The sequence below is a fragment of the Natator depressus genome, chromosome 3 (genome assembly GCF_965152275.1).
Source record: "Natator depressus isolate rNatDep1 chromosome 3, rNatDep2.hap1, whole genome shotgun sequence".
Lineage (NCBI taxonomy): Eukaryota > Metazoa > Chordata > Testudines > Cheloniidae > Natator > Natator depressus.
In genome coordinates, this window is record NC_134236.1 from 173383708 (window position 1) to 173407196 (window position 23489).

The following is a 23489-nucleotide window of genomic DNA, read 5'->3' on the forward strand; positions in this document are numbered from 1 at the left end:
GGACTGGAGCAGGGACTGGAACCTGGATGTCCCCTCTCCCAGGTAAACACCCTAATCAACTTGCTAGAGAGTCATTCTCACTCTCTTCTCTCTTTCTACATGGTAACAACAGTATTTTATAGGAGGAACCAAATATGGGACAAAAGCAAAAATGTCTTCAGAGATGTTCATGCATGAATTTGTGGGCTCAAACCTTTTTCAGTTACGTTAATACAACCAGATAAATAAAGTAGCAAAGGAATGTCTGACTTGCAAGCTTCTCCATGCTCACAGATTCCTAGAGTGAAATCCCGATCCAATGAAGTCAATGGAAATCTTACCATTGACTTCAGTGGGGCTAGGATTCCACCGATAGATTTTGAGGTCAGAAGGAATTTCCTGATTAACACAGACCATAGAACTTCATCTAGTAATTCCTGCTTTGAATACAATAACCTGTGGTTGAACTACAACATATTTTTCAAAAAGACATCCAATCTTGATTTCAAAATTTCAAGTAATGGAAAATTCACATCTCTTTGTCAGGTGTGCCGATGGTTAATTGAATTTCACAGTTTCAACTTTCAGCCATTGGAACTTGTTATGCCTTTTTCTGCTACACTAAAGAGCCCGCTAGTAAATTATTGTTCCACATTAATTCAGTAAACCGAAACATGCAATCAGCTGTTCCAATATTGAAAGGGTCAATTTAAAGTTTTAAGTCTTTCATAATAACTGACTTATATGATTAAAACATATTCAATATATAAAATATCATGTGCTGTTGAGTTTCACTTATTCCAGTCTCTAAAGTGTTCCATGAGAATATTGGTGCTTAATCCTAAAAATTTACTCACCAAGGATAAGTTTCTGATTGGTCAGGAAAAGTGGTGTAATATTTCTGAGGACTTCTGCAGCTGCCAATCGTATATCTGTTTGTTGCTCATCTCCACAACAAGAAGTTACTAACTGAACCCACTGTCTCATTTCGGATTCCATAAACTGAAAGCACAGAAATGCATCTGAGTATTCTATAGTACAATTTAGAGCGGATTCTGAATCACACTAAACTACAAACTATTAAATTAACTCTTTTCTAAAGCAGGGGCCAAAGTCCTCTCTGCCAATAATGAGCCACAGAATGCAAATCAAATAAAAAGAACTACTTAAATAGGTGGAAATCACACGTCATGCTTTAGTAATGAACATAAAATACTCCATATATAGGTAACCGCCTTAAGACTCCATGATTTACACTGATTATCACAGCAACTCTTGTTAGCATTGCTATAGGTTGGGTTGTGCCAACAGTTCCACTATAAACTTCTTTTTTCAAGGTTCATCATGAATTTCATTGTAACAATATATTCCAGATTTAAATTTGGCAAACAACTTATCTCCTGTGAAATTGAGGTTTACACAGTTATTTTATACTTCAAAATCTGAAAAATGTACATTCTGTCATTTTTTAAGCTAAGAGGATGCAAAAAATAAGAAGTAATTGTTTCAATTCTTCTACTTTTTTTTTTTTAAAGTGAGACACTGCAGGCCATTAGCACATAGTCTCAACTTCTACTGCTGGGTATTCTGGTATATTTTTAAAAAAATTTCCATTTAGAAAAGCAATTACTGTACATGGAACATTTTTACAATGAAAAAATGGTGGTATTTCAATACGTTTTAAAAATAACCCAAAATCTATATCTATCTATTTATCTGCACATATATATGCACACGCATGGACATCTGACAGACATTAATATCTCCAGTAACATTGTTCTGTATATATTAATGGGTATATTAATGGATTTGCAAATTACCAATTCAAAATGGAAGTAAATCTTCTGGGCTAATAATCTGTATTTATATAGTCTACAGCTTACAAATTTATAATATTTATAATGGCAGATAACATTATGAGGACTTATTACCTCTCCTTAGTATTTTAAACACTAATATTAAAAGGCAATTAAGTCTGCATCTCTGTACATAGCTTCACCTGCTGTTCCTACAATGTGACTCAAGGTCTCAGGGCATACAGCAGGTGATATTGCATATGCTGGGGATGGGAAGGGCAACAGTCAAAGCTTTGCATTTCCTTTTTTTCCTAACTTTGAGTCTCAATATTCATTTCGCAGAAATACAACACACTTAGAGCTACGTGGGTGATTACTGGATTCAATATGCAAGTTAATTATTTTTTTCTCTCCAAGGCACAGCGACTATTAATGAAGACAATAAAATTGAGCATAAAAGGAGAAATCAGAAGTCAGATGCACTTAAAAGATGTGTTTTATGTACTCAAATTTAACTTACTGAGAGACTGAAATATTAAAATGATGCTGATATGGCTTCCAGTTCATAATGTGGCAGTGTTCAGAGGGAGAGACACAGTAACATAAGAAGAAAAGGAGTACTTGTGGCACCTTAGAGACTAACCAATTTATTTGAGCATAAGCTTTCGTGAGCTACAGCTCACTTCATCGGATGCATACTGTGGAAACTGCAGAAGACATTATATACACAGAGACCATGAAACAATACCTCCTCCCACCCCACTCTCCTGCTGGTAATAGCTTATCTAAAGTGATCATCAAGTTGGGCCATTTCCAGCACAAATCCAGGTTTTCTCACCCTCCACTCCCCCACACACAAACTCACTCTCCTGCTGGTAACAGCCCATCCAAAGTGACCACTCTCTTCATAATGTGTATGATAATCAAGGTGGGCCATTTCCAGCACAAATCCAGGTTCTCTCACCCCCCTCCAAAAACCACACACACAGACTCACTCTCCTGCTGGTAATAGCCTATCCAAAGTGACCACTCTCCTTACAACGTGCATGAAAATCAAGGTTGGCCATTTCCAGCACAAATCCAGGTTTTCTCACCCTCCACCCCCCCACACACAGACTCACTCTCCTGCTGGTAACAGCCCATCCAAAGTGACCACTCTCCCTACAACGTGCATGACAACCAAGGTGGGGGATTTCAGAGCAACTAACACTACAGGCACAGTTAAACTAAAAGGGCATTAAAGGGATTTCTGTCTAAGGAAAACCATTCATCCCTTCTATCACAATAAAAACAAACAAACAAAACATTAAAAAGCAATATGCTCGGGACTGAGAAACAAATCTCCTTACCTCTTGGCAACTCTGCACAAGATGGGTGACCAACTTTGAGGCTAATTTGAGAGCTACGCTTTGAATTTTAATGCTGTAAAAATAAGGTAAAGAACACATCATAAAAATACAGTGCATTTTGCCATAGCCTCACATCTAAGAACACTTGGTAATCATCACTGGCAGCAATTATTAAAATACCTTTTCACTTGCTGAACACATTATGCACTGTTAGCTGCAGCCAGCTTGAAACCCAACCCAGTCTAATCTGTTATGAATGTTCAGCACCTGAACACACATCCAGATGAGAAATAACATTTGTTTTTTTGGTTTAGTCATGAGGATTTGTGTTTCATGAATATAAACTTGCCTGTATCACGATACATCAAGTATTCGTCATGTTCAAACAGGTTTTTTAAAAGATTAGATTACAAACTGAGCACACAATGGTCTTTACACAGTTCTCAATTTTTGTTGCGTTTAAAGTTAGTATGCAAATGGACATAAACTGTTCTTTCAACTTCCCGAGTACTGATTTTCTTCCTATCTGGCCACTTCCTTTAGAGTATACATAACACATACATATGCAGATCCCAAGTCAATATACAAAGACAGTAGTATTCTTTCATGCTCTTTCAAGTGATAAATGAAGCACAGACCTTTTAAAGTTTTGTCTACACCAGCAGTTTTCTTGAATGTATCACTGCTCTTCCACCAGTGCTAGAAATGGTGGAAGTGCTGATGTAGGTCAACTGCCTGAATTTTAACCACAAAGTCCTCTAATACAGTCAGATGGCACCATAGATGAAATGCTGGCAGTGAGTCTTGACAATTGCTTTCACTGTTGATTGCACTGGTAGAGTTGCAACAGTGAGAGCAGAATGATGGAAATTTAAGGTAAAACAAGTTTGTGTAGGCATAAATGGAGTTTACTTACCTGTAACTAGGAGTTCTGTGAGATGTGTCGTCCCTATCTGTATTCCACATATGGGTTCACATGCGCGCCATGCGCCCAAGTCCAGAAGTTCTAATAAGCAGTGTCCGTTGGCCCACACATGCACAGTAGATATCCTTGTCCAGACTGAGGGCATAAGATGCAGTGTGGGCCGATGCTCTCCAATTCCTCTTCTGACCAAGAATCCAACAGGATCCAAAGCAGAAGGGATGGAGGGCAGATAGCGGAATACTAACAGGGACCACGCATCTCAAAGAACTTCCAGTTACAAGTAAGTAATCTCCATTTCTTCTTCAAGTGTGGTCCCTATGTGTATTCCACATGTGGGTGATTGAGAAACAGTGCTCAGACTGGAGTGAGAGTGGGCGGAAGCTGGCAGCAAAGATGTTTGCAATACTGCAGTTCCCACTGCTGCATCCTGGAGCACCATCCACATGTTCCCTAGACATTACGGGCTAGTTCAGGCCTCTACCATGGATATTGCTTGACCTCATGATCTTTCTGCTATGGCAAGAAAAAGTCTTGGTGATTTTCTGATAGGTTTAGTCCTTTGCAGATAGAATGCCGGGGCACATCTGAGATCGAGGAAAAGAAGTTTCTTCTCTTTAGCAAAAGTGTGAGGTTTTCGATAAAGGTACAGATAAGTGGATATTCTGGTTGACATGGAATTCAGAAATAACCTTGGGGAGGAATTTAGGATGGAGATGAAGGGATACTCTTTTTAGATGGTTTGTCTCAGGGAAAAGGTCTGCCACGAGAGCTCCCAATTCACTCATCCCTCCTGGCTGAAGTGACAGCAACTAAAAATTGTTGTATTATGCAGTGTGTTGTGGACCTGTCAGTCCCAGGATACTAGAGAGACAAGGTGAGGTGAGGTAATATCTTTTACTGGACCAACTTCTGTTGGTGAGAGAGAGACAAGCATTAAGCCACACAGAGCTCTTTTTCAGGTCTGGGAAAGGTACTCCCAGCATCTGACCTATTAGTACTCATCCTCAAAGAAAACTTGCACAACACTTTCAAAAGACAAACTCGGGAACTTACATTCATTACTCTGCTAGACACTAAACTCATTAATTGAACAGAGACATTGGATGTATGGCTTATTACAACAATCTTTAACCCACTAACCCCCTCTTTTTGTCCAAGGGCCACAGAGGTGTTAATGGGCCACTCTGCCTTGAATGTTCCCTTACAATATGTGCTAATACTTCTGCTAAACAATCTGCTCCACCTTACATTTTGCTGTGATGCTGGGAGTACCTTTCCCAGACCTGAAGAAGAGCTCTATGTGGCTCAAAAGCTTGTCCCTCTCACCAACAGAAGTTGGTCTAATAAAAGATATTACCTCACCCACCTTGTCTCTCTAGCAACTAAAAATACAATTTTCATGGCCAGGTGAGACATGAAACATGTCACCCAGGGTTCAAACAGTGGTCTGATGAGTGCTGACAGGAAAAGATTAAGGTCCCATTGAAATGTAGGTTTGACCACTGGTGGAATGGTCCTGATAAGGCCCCTCATGAATCTTACTGTACCTGGGTGGTGAAAACAGAATGTCTTCTGGCACTAATCGCTGCAAGATGGACTTGCAGCTCACTAATGGAAAGGCCTGAGTTTTTTGAGACAGCAGATAACCTAAAACAACCGGAGTATGTGCAGCACCTGGAGAAGGTTGATTATGCTGCACCCAGGAAGAGAAACATCTCCATTTAGCTAGGTAGCAGGTCCTAGTTGAATATTTCCTACTTTGTGTAAGGATAGCCTGAATAGGTGACGAACAGGAGTGTTCTATTTCTGACGACCATCCACACAACAGGCTATGAGATGGAGGGAGTCCAAACTGGGGTGTCTGATTCTGCCCCCACTTCTGAGTTAGGAGGTCCAGGAAGGGGCAGATCCTGCTTGGGGGAGGGGAGGCTGATATTTTCAAGAGTTCTGGGCACCAAAGCTGCTTGGGCCAACTGGGGGCTAGGCAGATGACTCTGGCCCTGTCATAACAGATCTTTCTCAGGACCTTTGGTAGCAGGAGAAAGTGAGGAAAGGCATAGCTGAGATTGTTTGTCCATGACAAAAGGAGAGCATCCATTGTTGTGGTCCATAGCTCCTCAGGAGCAGTACAAGGGAAGCTTTCTGTCATTTGGGACGCAAAGAAATCTCATTGAGGTGTACCCCACTGAATATTTCACTCAGGACAGAGTCATGAATCTCCCACTCGTGATCTGCAGAAAAGTGCCTGTTCATATTGTCTGCTGAAGAGTACTGACCACCTGGGAAGAATTTGGCTAGGATAGTGATGCCGTTTCTGATTCACCAGTTCCAAAGCCTAACTGCTTCCAGGCAAAGGGGAAGAGATCTTGTTCATTAGTTTATGCAAAAGACTGTGGTGATATTGTCTAACATCACTTGGATATGAAGTGAACATATAAGTGGGAGAAAGGCTCTGCAAGCCAGGCAGACTGCCCTCAGTTCTACTATGCTGATGTGCAGTCTGGCCTCCCGTGGGTCCCTGCACCTTGTGCAGTGTGACTGTTCAGGTAAGCACCTCAACCCAGAAGGGAACCATCTGTTATGATGATGGCAGTGTTGAAGGGAATGCCCATTCTCACTTTCTCCAGATTCAGCCACCATGTGAAGGAGGTGATGACTCTGGCAGGAACAGTCACTCTAGAGTTGATGTGATCTTTGTCTGGTGTGTAGATCGACCGGAGCTAGGCATGCAGACATCGTAGATGAAGCCTGGTGAATGACATTACATAAGTCCATGAGGCCAAAGGGCAAAAAGCGAGGGCCACATTCTGACTGTAGTCCTTGGTCTGCGAATAATCCGTGCTATCAGAAACAAACAGCCCAGTGTCACTCTAATGAAGTTTATCATCTGTGCGGGTGATAAAACGGACTTTTCTTTGTTTACGCAGATGCCCAGAGCTGCTAGAAGATGGAGCAGAAACTCTGTCAATTTACCAAGAGCCAATCATCCAGACATAGGAAAACTGTAATTCTTGATGTCTCATAACAGGCTCCCACCAAAGAGAAAACTTTTGTAAATACATTGGCTGCTGTTGCTAGCCAAATGGAAGGACTCTGAATAAGACATGTTCTTGGCCCACCATAAACGGAAGGAACCTTCTGTGGGAGAGATAAATGCCTAAATGAAAGCATGGATCCTTCATGTCGAGAGCCGCAAACAACATCCTCTGTTGTAAGGAGGGGGATTATTGATGCTAACATAACCATCCTGAATTTCAGCTTTCAAATAAACACGTTTAATTGCTGAAGGTCCAGAATGGGTCTCCATCCTCTGTCTTTTTGGGGCACTAGGAAATACGGGGAATAGAACTCTCTCCCTTATATTGAGGTGAGACATGTTCTATTGCTCCTCATTGTAGGAGGGAGTTCACCTCTTGATAAAGAGTCACCTAGAGAGTGTGGTTCCCGAAGGGGGACCAGGAAAGGGTTTTGTGAGAGCAGAGGGAGAGGAACTCGATGGTGTATTGTTGATGGATAATTTCCAAGAGTCAACTGTCTGTCGTGACAAGGAGATCTACGGTGCATGTGCAGGCTAATGGATACTGCTTGCTAGAATTTCTGGACTCAGGTGCATGGCACCCAGGGAATACACATATGGACCTGCACTCGAAGAAGAACCATAGTCAGGTTTCAGGACATGCATTTCATTTAAGAACTTTCTGCTTCAATTTATCCATTTAAACTTTGACAACTTAAGCAATCTGCATGTCCTGTAGCAAGCTAATAGGATCAGTGTAATGAAAATATATAAACTGCTGTGAAAAAAATTACAATTCTAAGAAGCTATTATGAAGTGACAGAGAGAAACAAATAAATTACAGTTGTCAGAGTAGCAGCCGTGTTAGTCTGCATTCACAAAAAGAAAAGGAGTACTTGCGGCACCTTAGAGACTAACAAATTTATTTGAGCATAAGCTTTCGTGAGCTACAGCTCGCTTCATCGGATGCATTCAGTGGAAAATACAGTGGGGAGATTTATATACACAGAGAACATGAAACAATGGGTGTTACCATACACACTGTAACGAGAACACCTATTGTTTCATGTTCTCCATGTATATAAATCTCCCCACTGTATTTTCCACTGAATGCATCCGATGAAGCGAGCTGTAGCTCACGAAAGCTTATGCTCAAATAAATTTGTTAGTCTCTAAGGTGCCGCAAGTACTCCTTTTCTTTTTGCAAATAATTACAGTGTTTGCCATTACAAAGTTAGACTATTCCTGTAATTATTACACAGTGGTATCTGAGTTACCGGTTAACATGACTATTCCTCTCTCAAGTCGTTTCTGAAACACTGCCTCTAAGAGTCCTAAAGGCTCTTGGCTTTGAGACACTTTTGCCCGTCCACCCAAATTGGGTAATGTGCCAAAGACAGTACAGCTCAGCTGAACCCCACATATCTAGACCATACAGTGCTTCATGCAAGCATCTTACATGTTCTCAGAAGCTAATGAAAGGAAGAGAGCACCACAGTTTGTACCTCCTTATATGCCTTGTACCTACTCAACTGACGGTGCGTATTTAAGTATAAGGGATTCAAGTTCATTCAGAAAATATCTGAAAGTAGTATCTGCTTGATGGCCAGAATTTACCATTATAATTATACAGATATATATAAAAAACCAGGGGACCAATGTGAAAACACAGCAATAAAACTGAATGCCAGTAGCCTTTGGGTTAATCCTTTCCTCTTTTAAAATCTCTTGATGGCCTATTTTAGATAATAAAGTCATGAGCAATCCTGTCAATTCTTGCAATTCCAGTAAAAATCTTAAATCACCAGTATAGTTTCTTACAAACAGAATAGTTTCTGTTGCGAACTACAGAATTTGAGAGTCTGTAGCAGATCCACAGATGTAGAATAGAACCTTTTTAATCTACACAAATGAGTGAGAGACCCAGTGTGAATCAGAGTGAGTTTGGGAGAAGTAATTGTACGTGACATGGTGTTCACTGATTACTGTTTGGGAAGTGTCATATGATATACACTGGCCCCACCATCTGACAGCTGCAGCATCTTGCTAATTCCCAATTGATTATTATTCACTCATTTATAGAATGTTTGCTTCCTGGTCTTGGACCGCTTTAGATAATTCAACTCCAGATACACTTCTTCAAAAATACAGCACATGTGCTCCCTATCTCTCTGTAATAACCACTCACTTCTGTGAAACACCAATTTTGTAAACAGAAAGAAAACCTTTTTTGTATTTTATTTTTAGGTTTGGGGTTTACTGGAGTACTGAATTATTTCTTTCCACACTAAAGATTCCTTCAAGTCTGAAGAGATTTATTTAAAACTGCAAACAATGTATATTTTAATAGATTGGTAAAATGCAAAGATGGAAACTATACCTGTCAGAGGCATTTATGATATTCATAGCCCAGTTTAAGAACTCTTTTGGAGTCATTTTTATAGAATCTTCTGTCCTTGGAAGAACATTTCTGAGATCCATACAATGAAGAATTTCCAGCACCTGCATGTATAATCCACAAACAAAATACTGGTAAGTAAACAAACAGTGACGCCAGCTGTATTTTTTTTTTTCTGTTTTAGCAGCAAGGAATTTATCACACTTATATTTTAGACGTATTGATCTATATACCTATCTATGTCTAGTAACTGGGAAATGGGCTTCAAAATGATAGTGTAGTTTCTGTAAAATAAATACAAGTCCACATATTTTGTATTTAATTCTCAAATGCATAGATTCACTTCTAACAAATTGTTGACTGAATGTACAGGCAGCAAACCATGGTGAAAAAATGCAGGTTTCCCAGCAGGACTAGAAAAGTGATGAGGATATAAATATCAGACAGGGGAAGTTTTACTTTTGAACAAGAAAATGGACTTCTAACTCTCTGACTATTACAAAATCAAAGTAAAATTCCTGGGTAACATTAAGAGAAAGAGACGCACGTTATACTGAATATAATACAAAAAAGTCATGCTCAGAAATACAGCAGGAGCATTTTTTGAAAAGAATTCAACACATTTACTGAAAACACTTCAAATCTTGAGAAAACTGAATGGCTCCTACCTTGCAAAAACATTCCGGATGCTTTTCCTTCATAGCCATCCTAAGAAGAGTCACCTCCAAATCAGAAAGTAAGGACAATGGACCTCTCTTTTCCACTGTAGCCTGCTTAGAATTTACCTGCTTCCACCACAGAAGCACTGCTTCCAACACCAGCAGACGCACTTCGTGAAAGTCAGATTGAAGCAAGTGAACTACCATTGAAGAAGGATTCATTATTTGCTCTGCAACAGGTGAACTACTGTTTGAGAAGTCAGGATCTGCAGCCACTGAGAGTACAGAGATCACAAGTTTGGTGATACTCTGAAGATACTGTGTGAATCCTGGTACTGCAGAGAAGTAGTGGATACCTGTCATCAGCTCAGAATCTGAGATAATGCTACCTATTTCCTCCCAAAAGCCAAATAACTCTATTCCTGAAATAGAATGTAGAAAAATAAATAAATAAATAAAAATACAAATGGATATTATACATGGATTCTTGATAACTAAATGATTCTACGTAATTAAAAACCTTGAGGTTTGAAAAAATGGCCACAACATTCATGCAGCTACTAAAGTGAAAACAAAGTTATTTTCCCTTTTTATTTTGAAGTGATCTGATTTATAAAATTACTGTCACGGAGCCTTGTCATATGTATTTATGTTTAAAGACTAAGCACTCAAAAAAAAATACAGAAACATATTTATAAACTATCATAATACAGTACTAAACTCTCTCAGGTGTACAGTAGAAACCAATCATATACATGAGAAAAAGTTTCAAGTTCAAGCATTTTGGTTCCAAAACTGAAAAAGGCCTCCTATTTAGAGAGTCTGTGTCCCCACACTGCTTCAGAGCTGTCCTCAACGGTATTTTAGACATGCAAAATTCCACTTGCCCACTTGCTCAAGCACGTAATAATTTTTTTCAGGGACACAGCGTTTGTCATGGTACAACAAGGTGAGCAGATTTTACACCTAGTCGGTAAGCTTTCATTACAACTTTGCAAGGCTGTAGGGACAGCTAAGCTTATGGAGTAAATGCCCATAGATTTTGAGGGGAATTATTCCGACACCTCAAAACGCAGGGCCAAACATCTATCGGGCTTACACTACATGTTGCAGGGGAATAATGCCATTCTGGTATCTCTCTCCTTTTTCTACACACACCAGACACTTTTTCTGTATTTGGATGATTTCCGGCTTCCCTGTGTATGGTGGAAGATCGGATAATTTGGACCTAATTCTTCATGTTTCAAATAATGTCCTATTAGTATTGGAAACCTTAAAACAGGAACTGCAGGCCCACCTGGTAATATCTTTGCATATTTGCTTTGCCTTAGGATACCAACAATGCTCCATATTCTTTCCAACATTCTTCTCCACAAAAATAAATACCTCTTATCTCAATACAGTGAAAATATTCTTGTTTTTATACCTCGGCATGAAGAAATTTTTCCAGGCTTTCATGGAAATATTTATTTTTCTGCTTAACTCTTTTCTTTGGCCAAACTCAAAACTTTTGACTAAACCGATAAACACATGAATTACCAAAGTAAATGTCTGTCTCTGTTATTAAAATACCAAACAAACAAAAATATTCTGCATAGTCCAGGTGATCAGCTGCTGCAAGAGGGAACAGGAACCACCTTTGGCTGACTAAGTAGTGATGTTTGCAAGCAGCAAAGGGAGTTTTGTTGAGTCCTCCTTAACCCGGATGGTGACAGATGCAAGAAGGAGCCTCAAGAATGAAGGAGGAAGTACAAACAAGGCACAAATGAGGTGACCCTCAGTACTTGACTAGGATGAGAAGGAACTGCCCCTCTCCCACAGGATATTAACATGGTGCCCATCATTGTAATATCTGAATGCCTCAGAATCTTTCAATGTATTTATTATATATGGGGACAATAGATACTACTTCACCCAAGGACATCCGATTTCTAAATGAAAAACACAAATTCCATTAAATATCCTGGGAAGGCTCCATGAAGTCATGGACATATTAGCATCTCCCACAGCAATGCTGGTAGGTGTCTTCCTCTCACTTGTGATCTACTCACATCTAGCAAGTCAGGAAGTGAAGGTTTCAGAGTAACAGCCGTGTTAGTCTGTATTCGCAAAAAGAAAAGGAGTACTTGTGGCACCTTAGAGACTAACCAATTTATTTGAGCATGAGCTTTCATGAGCTACAGCTCACTTCATCAGGAAGTGAAGAATCTCTTATTCATATGAAACTGCAGAGGGAAATAAGGATGGCAGAATGGAATTACCAGAGCTAGTCAACATGATTAGAACTGGTTCGGACCCTGGATTTACAACTCAACTGAAACACATCAGCTACAGCAGCACACTGTCCTCTCCCATCATTGCATCAGTACTAATTTGGAAGGAAGAATAGCACCTGCTGAATCACCTGAAGCATCCAGGTGTTCCTTAGATAGCTCCCATTCAAGTTGTTTTCAAGACACTTCCTGCTTTGTTTGAAAGGTCACACAGATTTAAAGCTCAGGATTAAAGCTCAAGGTGGTGTGGCAATAAAGACAGAAAGAATTATTACAGTTTGCATACTGAGAGCTCAAAAATAGCACACTTTTACTCCACCCTGCCCTATGAGTCCTTCCAAAACTGCAGAAATACCTAAATACCGTTAGTAACAGCATTTGAATGCTTTTAATGGAGGAAAAGGCAACTCCTTAGGAAGGGTGGAATGATATATTATGTGGTTATATCAGAATCAGGAGCCACTATGAAATGGACTTCAGTGGATATTGAGCCCATCATTTCAAATGGGTGAAATACAAGAACTTGTAAAATAGCTCCAGCTGTCAGCCCCCCACTGGGGTGGGAGACTGCTGGGAAAACCGGACATATGGTAACAAATCCCCCATACCCTGCGACCCTCACTTCTGGGCTGCTGCTGGCAGTGGCTCTGGCTTTAGAGCTGGGTGCCTGGTCAGCATCCTTCCTCTCTGGCTGCCCAGCTCTGAAGGCAGCGTCCCTGCCAGCAACAGGGCAGAAGTGAGGGTGGCAATCCCACGACCCTCTTACAGTAGCCTTGTGACCCTCCCACCTTGGATGGGTCCCCTCCACCCTGGTCCCACTTCAGGACCCCCACAGTTACAACACCATGAAATTTCAGATGCAAACATCTGAAAACATGAAACTGACCAAAATGAATCATGAATTTGGTAGGACCCTAAGTATAAGGATGTTTCAAGTGAGTCTTTTCTGAAAGCTAACACCACGCTGGTGATTTATATCATTGTGATATGTATTTATTAACACTATAGGAGGAAATATGCTATTACACCACACAAAAAAAAAATCTCGTTTTAAGACTTCCTTCAGGTCCACCAGTTATCAGCTCTTAGGGAACTCATGCAGGTGTTAATAGTGATAGTAGTTAAAGTCTCTAGGAACTTCTCTGTACCCATTCCGAAATGTCATCTTGATTTGAGCATCACTGGTTGGGTGGCTCATTGAAAGATGTAGTGGACTATGAGTATGCTACAGACTTGTGTGTTCTTAGTGGTTTTATTCTCTACACAAAAGATAGAGGGGAACAGGAGCTCAGACAACAGTAACATCATTGTCTATCTGTACCTACAGTTACTGAGGCTCTGGGTCTCCTGCACAGACATTGCACCGTGGACAAGGCTAGAACTCCAGATATTTATTCTTGCCCTTTGGAATCAGTCTCAGGATTGAATATCTCCATGGATGATCCATTGTCTGCTGTGATGGACCATTAGAAATATCGCAAGTCCCCTAGCTACACCAAGCCCCAGAGTCTTGACAATAGATGCAAGTATTCTAGGTGGAGGAGCAAACTCAGGGAAGATGTTCAAGGACCAAAAATCTAAGCAGCATAAATCTCTTGGAAGAGATAGATGCCTATCTGTAAAATGATGGCATAATCTAATTGGGACAAATTATGCTATTTGCATACATCATCCATCAAGGATGGGAAACAAACAAGTCTAAATGTAGAAACAACTCAGACACTTTCCTGGGGAGAGTGTCCCCTAGCCTCCCTCCAGGTGGAACACAGTAAAGGATCTCTGAGATGGCAGACTGGCTAATTAGTCAACCATTTAACAACTTAGTGGTCACAGATATTCCAATCTATGTCATAGCTGGGAATGGATACCCTACCTCACTCTTGGTCAACTATGCCTTTCCTCCACCACCACTGCTGGGAGTAGAAGGAAAGAGGAATGTGGGACTGCCCTCAGAGTTTTACCAGGTCCAAACTCCATGCTCTCCTTAGTCAGTTCTGAAACACAATCACATGGAGGGTTCCCACAGCCACAACAGCAGCAAAGAGTGGCTTGGTGGTAGTCGCACCCAAAAGTGGCAAGAGTGGGGCCAGGTACCTGGTCTACTCTGAATGTGGATGCAAGACCTGGTGGCTTCTCTTCTCTCTACTGAAGGCCAGCTACAGGCTCAGGCAGCCCTCATGGTATTGGTTATGTGTGGGTCACAGTTTCAAGCTTTTCTTTACAACCATAAGGACAACAAACATAATTTGTTTGAAATGAAAGCTTAGATCCTGACATCACATGACTCGGGAACCTGGGGCCCTAGTCACACTGCTCTTCTGCCTATGCCTTAAGTCCAGCCCTGCCTATGGGTGCATCCAAACCTGAGGACTCCGGTGAAACCCAGCAGAGCTTGCGTGATGATATTTTGAACATCAGCACTGTCTACTGTTAGGTGGAGCTTGGCTTGTGAGTAGAGTTTAGGAGTACCTTTTTTTAATTAATTCAAACTCTGTTTATAATGAAAAAAATAGAAAATTTTAGTTCTACTTGTCGTAGCTAAAAGCCTACGGCCATGTCTTCACTGTATAGTTAACTCAAGTTTTATATGCTTGAATTAACGCCTCTTGAGTTAGCCTAGCTCTAATGAGAGCAGCCACACTGTAAAAATATCACTCCAGAGGTACAGCAGCTGATAAATTGTGCTAACTTGAGCTGTAACCTGTACCCCCTGCACCACCAAACTTGAGTTCAGAATGTATATGTATCAATGGGACTCAAGTTAGAGGCAAGACTCAAGTTATAACTCACATTAACTCTGCAGTGAAGACAAGCCCTACACACGCTGAAATTAATGTTTGAAACTTAGCGTATTGTACTTTAATACAGATACTTCTGTTGCTCTATATAGTCTCCTGTCTGATTTTTTTCACCTTTTGGAGGAAGCTGTCTACTCCCAAATAATAATCTCATATGATAATTTCATGTTCAAAGTTCACACACACAAAATGTGACCAGGCCCTCTCAGAGGTCCAGAGAGGCACGGGCCACTTCCAGCTTTTGAGGCCCCTAGCCATAATAAAAAAAAAATGACGACACATGATCTAATCTTGTGCCATCAGAATGGATATATTTTTATTAATATCATGAACATTATTAACTCTTTAATATGACAAAATCTATATCAGTTAACAAAAAAATTATGTCTTATCAAATCACATCTCTTATTTGCTTAAATTTGCAGCACTAAGCTGAGAGAGTGTGTCACATTTTGGTTTGATAGGGATACGCATAAAAACAAGTTGTGAAACTTATCAAATGCCAAAAAATTAACAAGTGTCTAAATTTGAGGCCCCCTTTGAGCTTGAGGCCCAGGCCAAATGGCCCTCCTGGCCCCCCGTCTGATTGGCCCTGAATGTGACTGCTCTGTTCAACAACCAGAATTGTATCCACTTACTCTCACCTATCCCCTTGGGTGTGGAGAGCTGCTTTCTACCCTTCTCCACCCTACCTCCTAACTAGACAAAGGATAGGCACCTGTACTCTTACATTTTCTCTCCATGTTCCCCCCAGTATCCTCTCTTCCACCTTCTCCAACATTAACTTGTCTCCCACATATCCCTTCAGAGTCCTCTATCCATCACATTCTTCCTGTCATGCCACATTCCTCTGCAGCCCCCTCAAGTCTTCTTGTTGCCCCCCCCACAATTCCCTGCAACTGCCCTGAGTCTGTCTCCTACCTCCACTCCTCTGAGCCCACTCAGTCTGCTTCCTGCCCCCCCCCACTTTCCATTGCACCCTCCTCAGTCTACCTCCTGTCCCCACACATTTCCTTGTACTCTTCCCTTGTTCTGCCTCTTGCTTCCAACACATTCCTGATTCCTCACAGTTCCCTGTCCAATTCCCTAACACTAGCCTGACTAGCATTCTACTGTCCCCTGACTCTCACATGGTGACTAAGATGCCACCATCTTCCCTGATAGCAGCTGGTGACAGCCCTATTTGAAGCAGTGGGAGGTGGCATTCATTTTTGCTGGGAGCAGCCTTGCTTTCATTTGCAAAGGTGAGAGAGACATGGTGACCATCTTGTTGGAAGGCAACATGTGGCTTCAGTCATATTGACAATAATGAGGGATCCTGGCCACTTTGGATGAGGGAAAAACTTCATAAGATTGAAGGCAGAAATCAGCAATCACAAGAATCTTTTAAAAAATCTGAATATTGTGAGACTTGTGATAAAACTGCAAGAGCTGGCATCAATGGTGCCCCCCTTTCTGATGCTTTGTCCCTCAGTTCTCTATGTGTAAAATGGGACTAAGTATTTCCTTTCCTCCTTGGGCTGTTCAGTAATGTTTGCGAGGTGCAATGATAAATGACGATGAGGCCCATAAATACCCAATTAGGCAAGTAGCCAGGTGAGACAGATTTTTCAAATTCTATGTATATGCAGGGAAAAACCATCTTTTTGCTAAAAAAACTTTAGCCCATAATACCAATCTTTTCCAAGACAAGGAGCTAATTTTATTAAACCAGAATATTGGGTTATCCAACCAAATTTCAAGTTGATTTGCCTAATTGAAAGTCAGTGGGAATAGACTATCTAGAAGTCTGCACATTCTAAAAATATGTTTTAAATCTTTAGTCAAAAGAATGGCATTGACCATGTACCACATTAAACGCATCTGTACCCACAGTTTACATAATTTATGACATAACGAACAGATAGAAATTGCTTTCAATTTGTTCAGATGGAATTTGTTAAATTTAACCTAATTAGACCAAATAATCAAAGCAGGCATTTGTAAGCTGCCAATGTTTTTGGTCCGTCCCCCCCCCCCCGCTTCCCCGTGTCCCCCCCCCCCCCGCGCTAAAATTGTTTGGCCACATTTCTTAGAGATTTAGGCAAAGAAAATTAAAATCTCATTAAAATAACTGACCTTATATTTATTCCTGTCACATTAATTATTCAAATTGTAAGGAGTATAAAGTACTTTTAACTATTTTTCCTGGATTTTACCATTATCGATTTCTAAGTTAGCCTATGGGAAAGGTTACTTCAATTAGCATTTAGCTTCCTTTTAAGAGCAAGTTGTATAAAACGAAAACCCCCACATTCTCAGCCTTCAAATTGTATATAATATCTACCAGCTTATCATTGAGACAAACCATTTTAGAGATTCCAGCTTCATTTTCACAAACTAGTTACCGTAAAACATTTGGAGTTTTGATAATATATGGAAGCTAAAAAAAGTTTATTACATTTGGCAGAAACTCAGGACAAGTACTATGCATTCTAATTAGCAAAGAAAACCACAAATATATTTGACAAAGATAACAGCACTGTAAAATATTTGTTCTAAGGATAGCATGACCATGTGGTGTAAAACAAAAATAAAATGCCAGACAACTTTACTGATTGCCTGGTTTTTGTGTCTCACACATTTCAGATGCACTATATTCTTGTAGTTGTACCTATTGATAAATATGAGCCCTTAAAGATACCTAAAAATAAGACAGATCTGTCCAGTTTGTTAGTTTATTTACTACAGTGCATCATGGGGCTGAGAATGCTAATTGGGTACCAATCTGCACAATGCTTGTGAAACCTACGACACTTGATATAAGGAATAAAATGCTAGAAGGTAGCATGCAAGTCAGAATCTATTTTTTCAATTTCAATAAAATGACTTTACCCAGATTACTGACTTGCTACGTTTTGGCATCAAAAGGAGCTGTTGACATAGGGTACAATTGTCAAAACACTCAGCATTAGTTTAACTTTACTCTCATAGATGCTAATAAAAGCAGAGTTAGGCAAATGCTGAGAACTTCTGAAAATCCCACTCTTAAACTGGAAAAAATCAAAATATGGACATGAAATTCGAAAGGCTTTATTCTGCTAGGTTCACACCTTTGAGATCATACTCATGGTTTTCTCTCTCCTACTGAAGCAACAGTATTTTTGAAAAAGGTATATAATGCTACAGTATTTCTGAAGTCAAAAGGAGTTGCCTATGCATATCGGAGGACAGAATGGGGCCCAAGGAGGCTGGCAGTACATGCATATTAGAAAAAAAAAGTGTCTATTACGGACTTATACATAGACTTTTCTTTCATCTTTTCTCTGGTAGCTTTGCCTGGTTTCCTTTTCTTCTTTATTTATATATTCTTATTTGATTTATGGGCAGAACAGTATGTTAAATGAACAAATATCTGCTTTTGCACACTACTCTGTGCAAACTCTGCCGTTTACTATTAGAGATCATATTGTAATATTATATATATTTATATATATGAATTGACAAGAGCTATTGGACTGTAGCAAGGGCAAATCTCCGAATGACACAAATAAAGGGACATCTGCCTGGGGCGGGAAGGCTGTGTCCTGGAGGGTTTCCCACCTGTTATAGGGAGGACGTATGCTGTGTTGTAGCTGTGTCGTAGCCTTGTCATTCCCAGTATGTTAGACACACAAGGTGGGTGAGGTAAAATACTTTATTGGACCCACTTCTGTTGGTCCAATAAAAGATACTATCTCACCCACCTCGTCTGTCTAATAGGAGGATGAACAGCCTAGGTCTGAGCCCTCTCTGCAGTCATTGCAGCACCCTGTGCACTACTCTGATCCCGCTGTCATCACTGCAGCAGGAGCTCTTGTCCCAGTGTGAAGTTTCAGACAACGGGGTATAAATACGTGGGAAGGGTTCTGCTGGGTGCCAAAAGCCTACCAACCAGATGGAGCTACCTGCCACAAAGGAATTAGAGAGCAGCAGCCCAGAATTCAGATGAGTGTGCTCTTTAGAGAAATCCAGTAATAAAAAATATTGCATCCAAACAGATGGATAGTCCATCCAGTCGTGTATACTGTTTCTGGCAAAGGCCGATGCTGAATGCTTCAGAGAAGGGTGTATAATCTCAAAACCTAATTGTGCAACACTACAACATGAGCAGGAGTTCTTCCTGACTCCAGCTGATGTTTTTTAGAATTCTCAAAAATAACTATAAATACACACATGGCCTGAAGTATATCCTGTGGCAAACTGGACCTAAATTTTGTGGCAAGGTCCCTGGGTCCTGTTGCATTCCCATGGAAATTCTGGAGCAGCTTCAGATAAATAGTATTTTTTCCCAATCACTCTTATTTGTCAGTCAATTCTTCTATTAAGCCATAAAATATAGATCTACTCTGAACATTGTAGTTGCGAAACTGGACCTATTCAACAGACCCTCTCACTGCCTGCATTCAGACTCACACTTGCTTGCCTCAGGGACACAAGTCTCTACTACATTTTATTCCTTTTAGCACTTGGAAGTCCACTCTCCCATTACCGTATTAGTTCTATGCTTTTGGATATTATTGAAAATACAAACAATAATACCATTCAAAACAAATACAGTTAATGCAACATTAAAGTTGACAATCAAGCATTCAAAATTCAGGAAATGCTGACTGAGGCCAGGTCCTCACTTAAAAGTTTGCCAGCATAGCTATGTCAGTTAGGACTGTGAAAAAATCATTCCCCGATCAACAAACCTATGCCAGCAAAAGCCAGTGTAGATGCAGTTACACCAACAAGAAAGTCCTTTTGCCAAGATGGCTTATTATGTTTGGGAAACTTCTATTAGGAAGGTCAGCCAGTATAGTTTACCACTATAGCTAATCAGTCTCAGTGGCAATGAACAAAATCAAGCAATGTCAAGATTGCATGTATCACACTAACGTCTTATAAATTTGCATAGTGAAATGACCACTCTCTTTTCTGCCTCCCTCTTTCAACTCAAATCAGTTTCCTCTTTACTTTCCACCACCTTTTACTAAGTTACCTGACTCTCTGAATTTCCTATCACCAATAATTCCCTGACTCCCCATTTCCCTAATCTCCTGTGTTGTCCACTGTAGTGCTGTTCTATTTGGAGGGAGAGTACTTGGCTATTCTCCAGCGGGATACACTTGTTACAAGTTACAAATTTTAAAGTTCCCAGGCTTCCCCAAGTCAGAGGAGCCCAAGAATGCACAGTCCTCCCTCATTAAATTGGAAAAACCCTGGAACATGCCAGATTTGAAGACTGTGGCCAACACAGTCCATTGGATGGTTAACATAGACATAATGGTTTAAAGGTATTCAGTGCTATAAATGTGTTAGGTATTATTATTACCACTGAAGACAGGAACCAGCTCAGCGAAGAAGCTAAACCAGATGAAACCTTAAAATGGATTTCAATAAAGGCAGAAGAGGTCTTTTTGAAGAAGTACAGAGAAAGTGCTATATATCTGAATGATATTAAAAGTTTGGATTTGAATCAGTTTCCACCTTGTTTCAACTGAAGTTAAAACCTATAAGAAAAGCGAAAGGTAAAACATTTCTTGCAAATTTGCGTTATCTTTGGTCATCTGGAATCTCAGGAGTCTTAGCACTGAGATCCAAAATCACACCAGAAGCTAGCTCTAAGCATCAAAACTTCACATACTGCTTGAGGAGCTTTCATACTTGGACACAAATGAACAGTGGCCAGATGTGCTTTAAGAAACTGACTACTCTATATTTGTGTTACACATTCCAAATAAGTTTTTTGTGTGTACAAAGAGAAGAGATTAAACTGTGCAAACTTATGATGCAAGTCTCTAATTTTAATAAAGGTTTCTGAGGAAGTGCATTCTGCAACACTCATGACCAAAGCAGTAAGGCAGAATATCTAGCCTTTTTAAGACAGATAAATATTTCTAGACCTTATCTCAACACATATTTTTTGGTTATAATGAATTTTTAGTTGGGCAAGATAGTTTTAGTCTCCACCTCTGCTGCCTCTCCTCCCTTTCCTGCATCTTAAATTGCTTTGAATTTGTGTAGCAAATTCCACATGGTCTAAACTGGACTTTAACAGACAGGTTTTATTTATTGAAGACAACAAATCATTGACAGAAAGTAAATGTAAAATAGGAAAAGACTAGGCATGGTTGTACTCTGAAAATGTCTTTGTAATTGTAACCCCTTTGACAGGCACAATCAATTAGAAGTGGTCTGATTTTAACCAGTTGCAGGCTCATTACACTGCATTCCAGTTTGTGTTGATGAAAATCAGTTTCAGCCTGTGGCCTGGAACTCATACAGCACTTCCTGGGGCCTCTTATATAAACACATTAAGAAACAGTTTTATTTGGACTTGTCCATCCCCCTTTTATTTTACTGAAACAACTTTACAAATCAAGAATAAAACAGAAAAATTGTTGCCCATAACCAGAAACACACTCAACGGAGAAAGATGTTTAAACTATGAAGAGTGTAAAACTTCAAATTGCAATTATTGCTTACAGTATTTCAGTATAAGACTTGAGACAACACTGCTTAGGCTACAGTTTCTCTTTAATATACCATTAGGACACTTCTAGTTGTATATAATATAACAGAGTGCTCTTTCAGTCAATAAAGGCTACTTTATTTGAATACATTTTCATAGAAAATGTACCAAAGTAATGTAGTATTTTGAAATTATCACATGTGAACACAAATTTTAATGACTTTCCCAGTGGAGTACACAGGAACAAAGATAAATATGTATATACAATATCGGTTTGTTTAGGATCAAATACTTTCCCACAGCACAAAGCCCAAGTTGCAGGAGCTGCGAACAGGGAATGAAATCCTCTTACCCCCAGACATGGAGTAGAGACACAGCCATTAGTACAGCCACAGCAATGCAAGAGCCTCTGTAATGAATCTGCTCCTCAAAAGATGAGGGTTGGAAGGGAAGAGATGAATTGACAGATGTGGACAGCTCAACAAAGACCTCTGATCTACATGCAGCAGTTGTCAAAAAGCAGACAAGACATTAGGATGCATAAGGGATGAGATGGAAATTGATAAAAAATATGATAATGCCACTATATAAAACAATGAGATGCCCTCACCTGGAAAACTGTATTTAATTCTGATCACTCAGTTTTAAAAAGGATAGTGCAGAATTACAAGGGGCTCAGAAGCAGGCAATAAGAATGATTAGGGGCTTGGAAAAATTCTCATATGAAGAGAGATTGAAAAGACTGGGATTGTTCACCTTAGAAAGGACATAAATAGGAGGAAACATGATAAAAATATATATAAAAAATGAATGGTCTTGAGAAGGCAGGTTTTGAATGTCTGTTCTCCCAAGAATTAAGGGATATTAACTGAAATTGAAGGGTAGCAAATTCAGAACTGATTAAGGGATATGCTTTTTCACACAACATAGTTCACCCTGGGAAATCACTGAGAAAAAGGTATCGGAGACCAGAGAGTATCAGTATTCCAAGAAGGACGGGACATTTAGACAAACAACAAGAATATCTGGAGTTATAATAATAAATATATTTTTACATGTATTTTTTAAAAATGAAACTTTTAGAAGAGATATAAACCCTCACGTTTCAGGGCACAAGTCAAACTCTAATGATTGCGGACAGGAGGACATTTTCCCTGGGGGCAGGTTATACTAAAACTACTTTCTGCAACATTTCTTGTACCTTCCTCTGAAGCATCAGATACTGGCCACTGCTTGTGACAGGATACCAGATTAGATGCAGCACTGGTCTAATCCAGGATGGCAATTTCAATGTTCCTGTATAGGATCTACGTAGTCATGGAGCCACTAAATCTGCACCCGCATGGCATGGTGCAGGAGCTACCTCCTCGTAGCACAGGATATATGAACCCTTTGCATTGGCCTCTGCCTCCTATCCTCCTCCCATGAAGTAGAATCCACCTGTTCCCTTGCCTAACAGGTCTTCGGCACGTATGCCCCGTGAGGGCTATTTTCTACATCCCCACGGCTATTACTTCAGATATTTCGGCTTGGTTAAGACCACATTCCCCACAGCTTCTCTTTTTGCTTGATCCTTCAGTTAAAGCATACAGTTGGATTCAGCATCAGGCTATGCTGGATTTAATGTCCAGAGCTGTGGGTCCCTGGTGGTGGAAAGCTCATTGGGGAGAGGGGGATATGAAGCAGTACCAGATTATTGCAGCTCTTACTCTGCCTGGGGCTTGAGCTTGCCAGTTTTGCCCCACAACTGGGTGATGCTAGCCAAGTAGTCTGACTGGCAGCACTCCTATGTAAGTTAAATCTATTCTTGCCTTGCAG

At 40.2% G+C, this 23489-nt stretch overlaps 1 protein-coding gene across 1 annotated transcript in view; it reads right to left on the reverse strand.

Moving 5' to 3' along the window:
- Positions 1-23489, reverse strand: part of THADA (THADA armadillo repeat containing) — a 307383-nt gene that overhangs the window by 41447 nt on the left and 242447 nt on the right. Inside the window, exons 32-35 of the mRNA XM_074949353.1 lie at positions 10132-10544; positions 9446-9567; positions 3125-3197; positions 837-981 (exon numbers count right to left, since the gene is read on the reverse strand). Of these exons, the coding sequence (XP_074805454.1) occupies positions 837-981; positions 3125-3197; positions 9446-9567; positions 10132-10544 (753 nt within the window). The remainder of the gene's footprint in view (positions 1-836; positions 982-3124; positions 3198-9445; positions 9568-10131; positions 10545-23489) is intronic.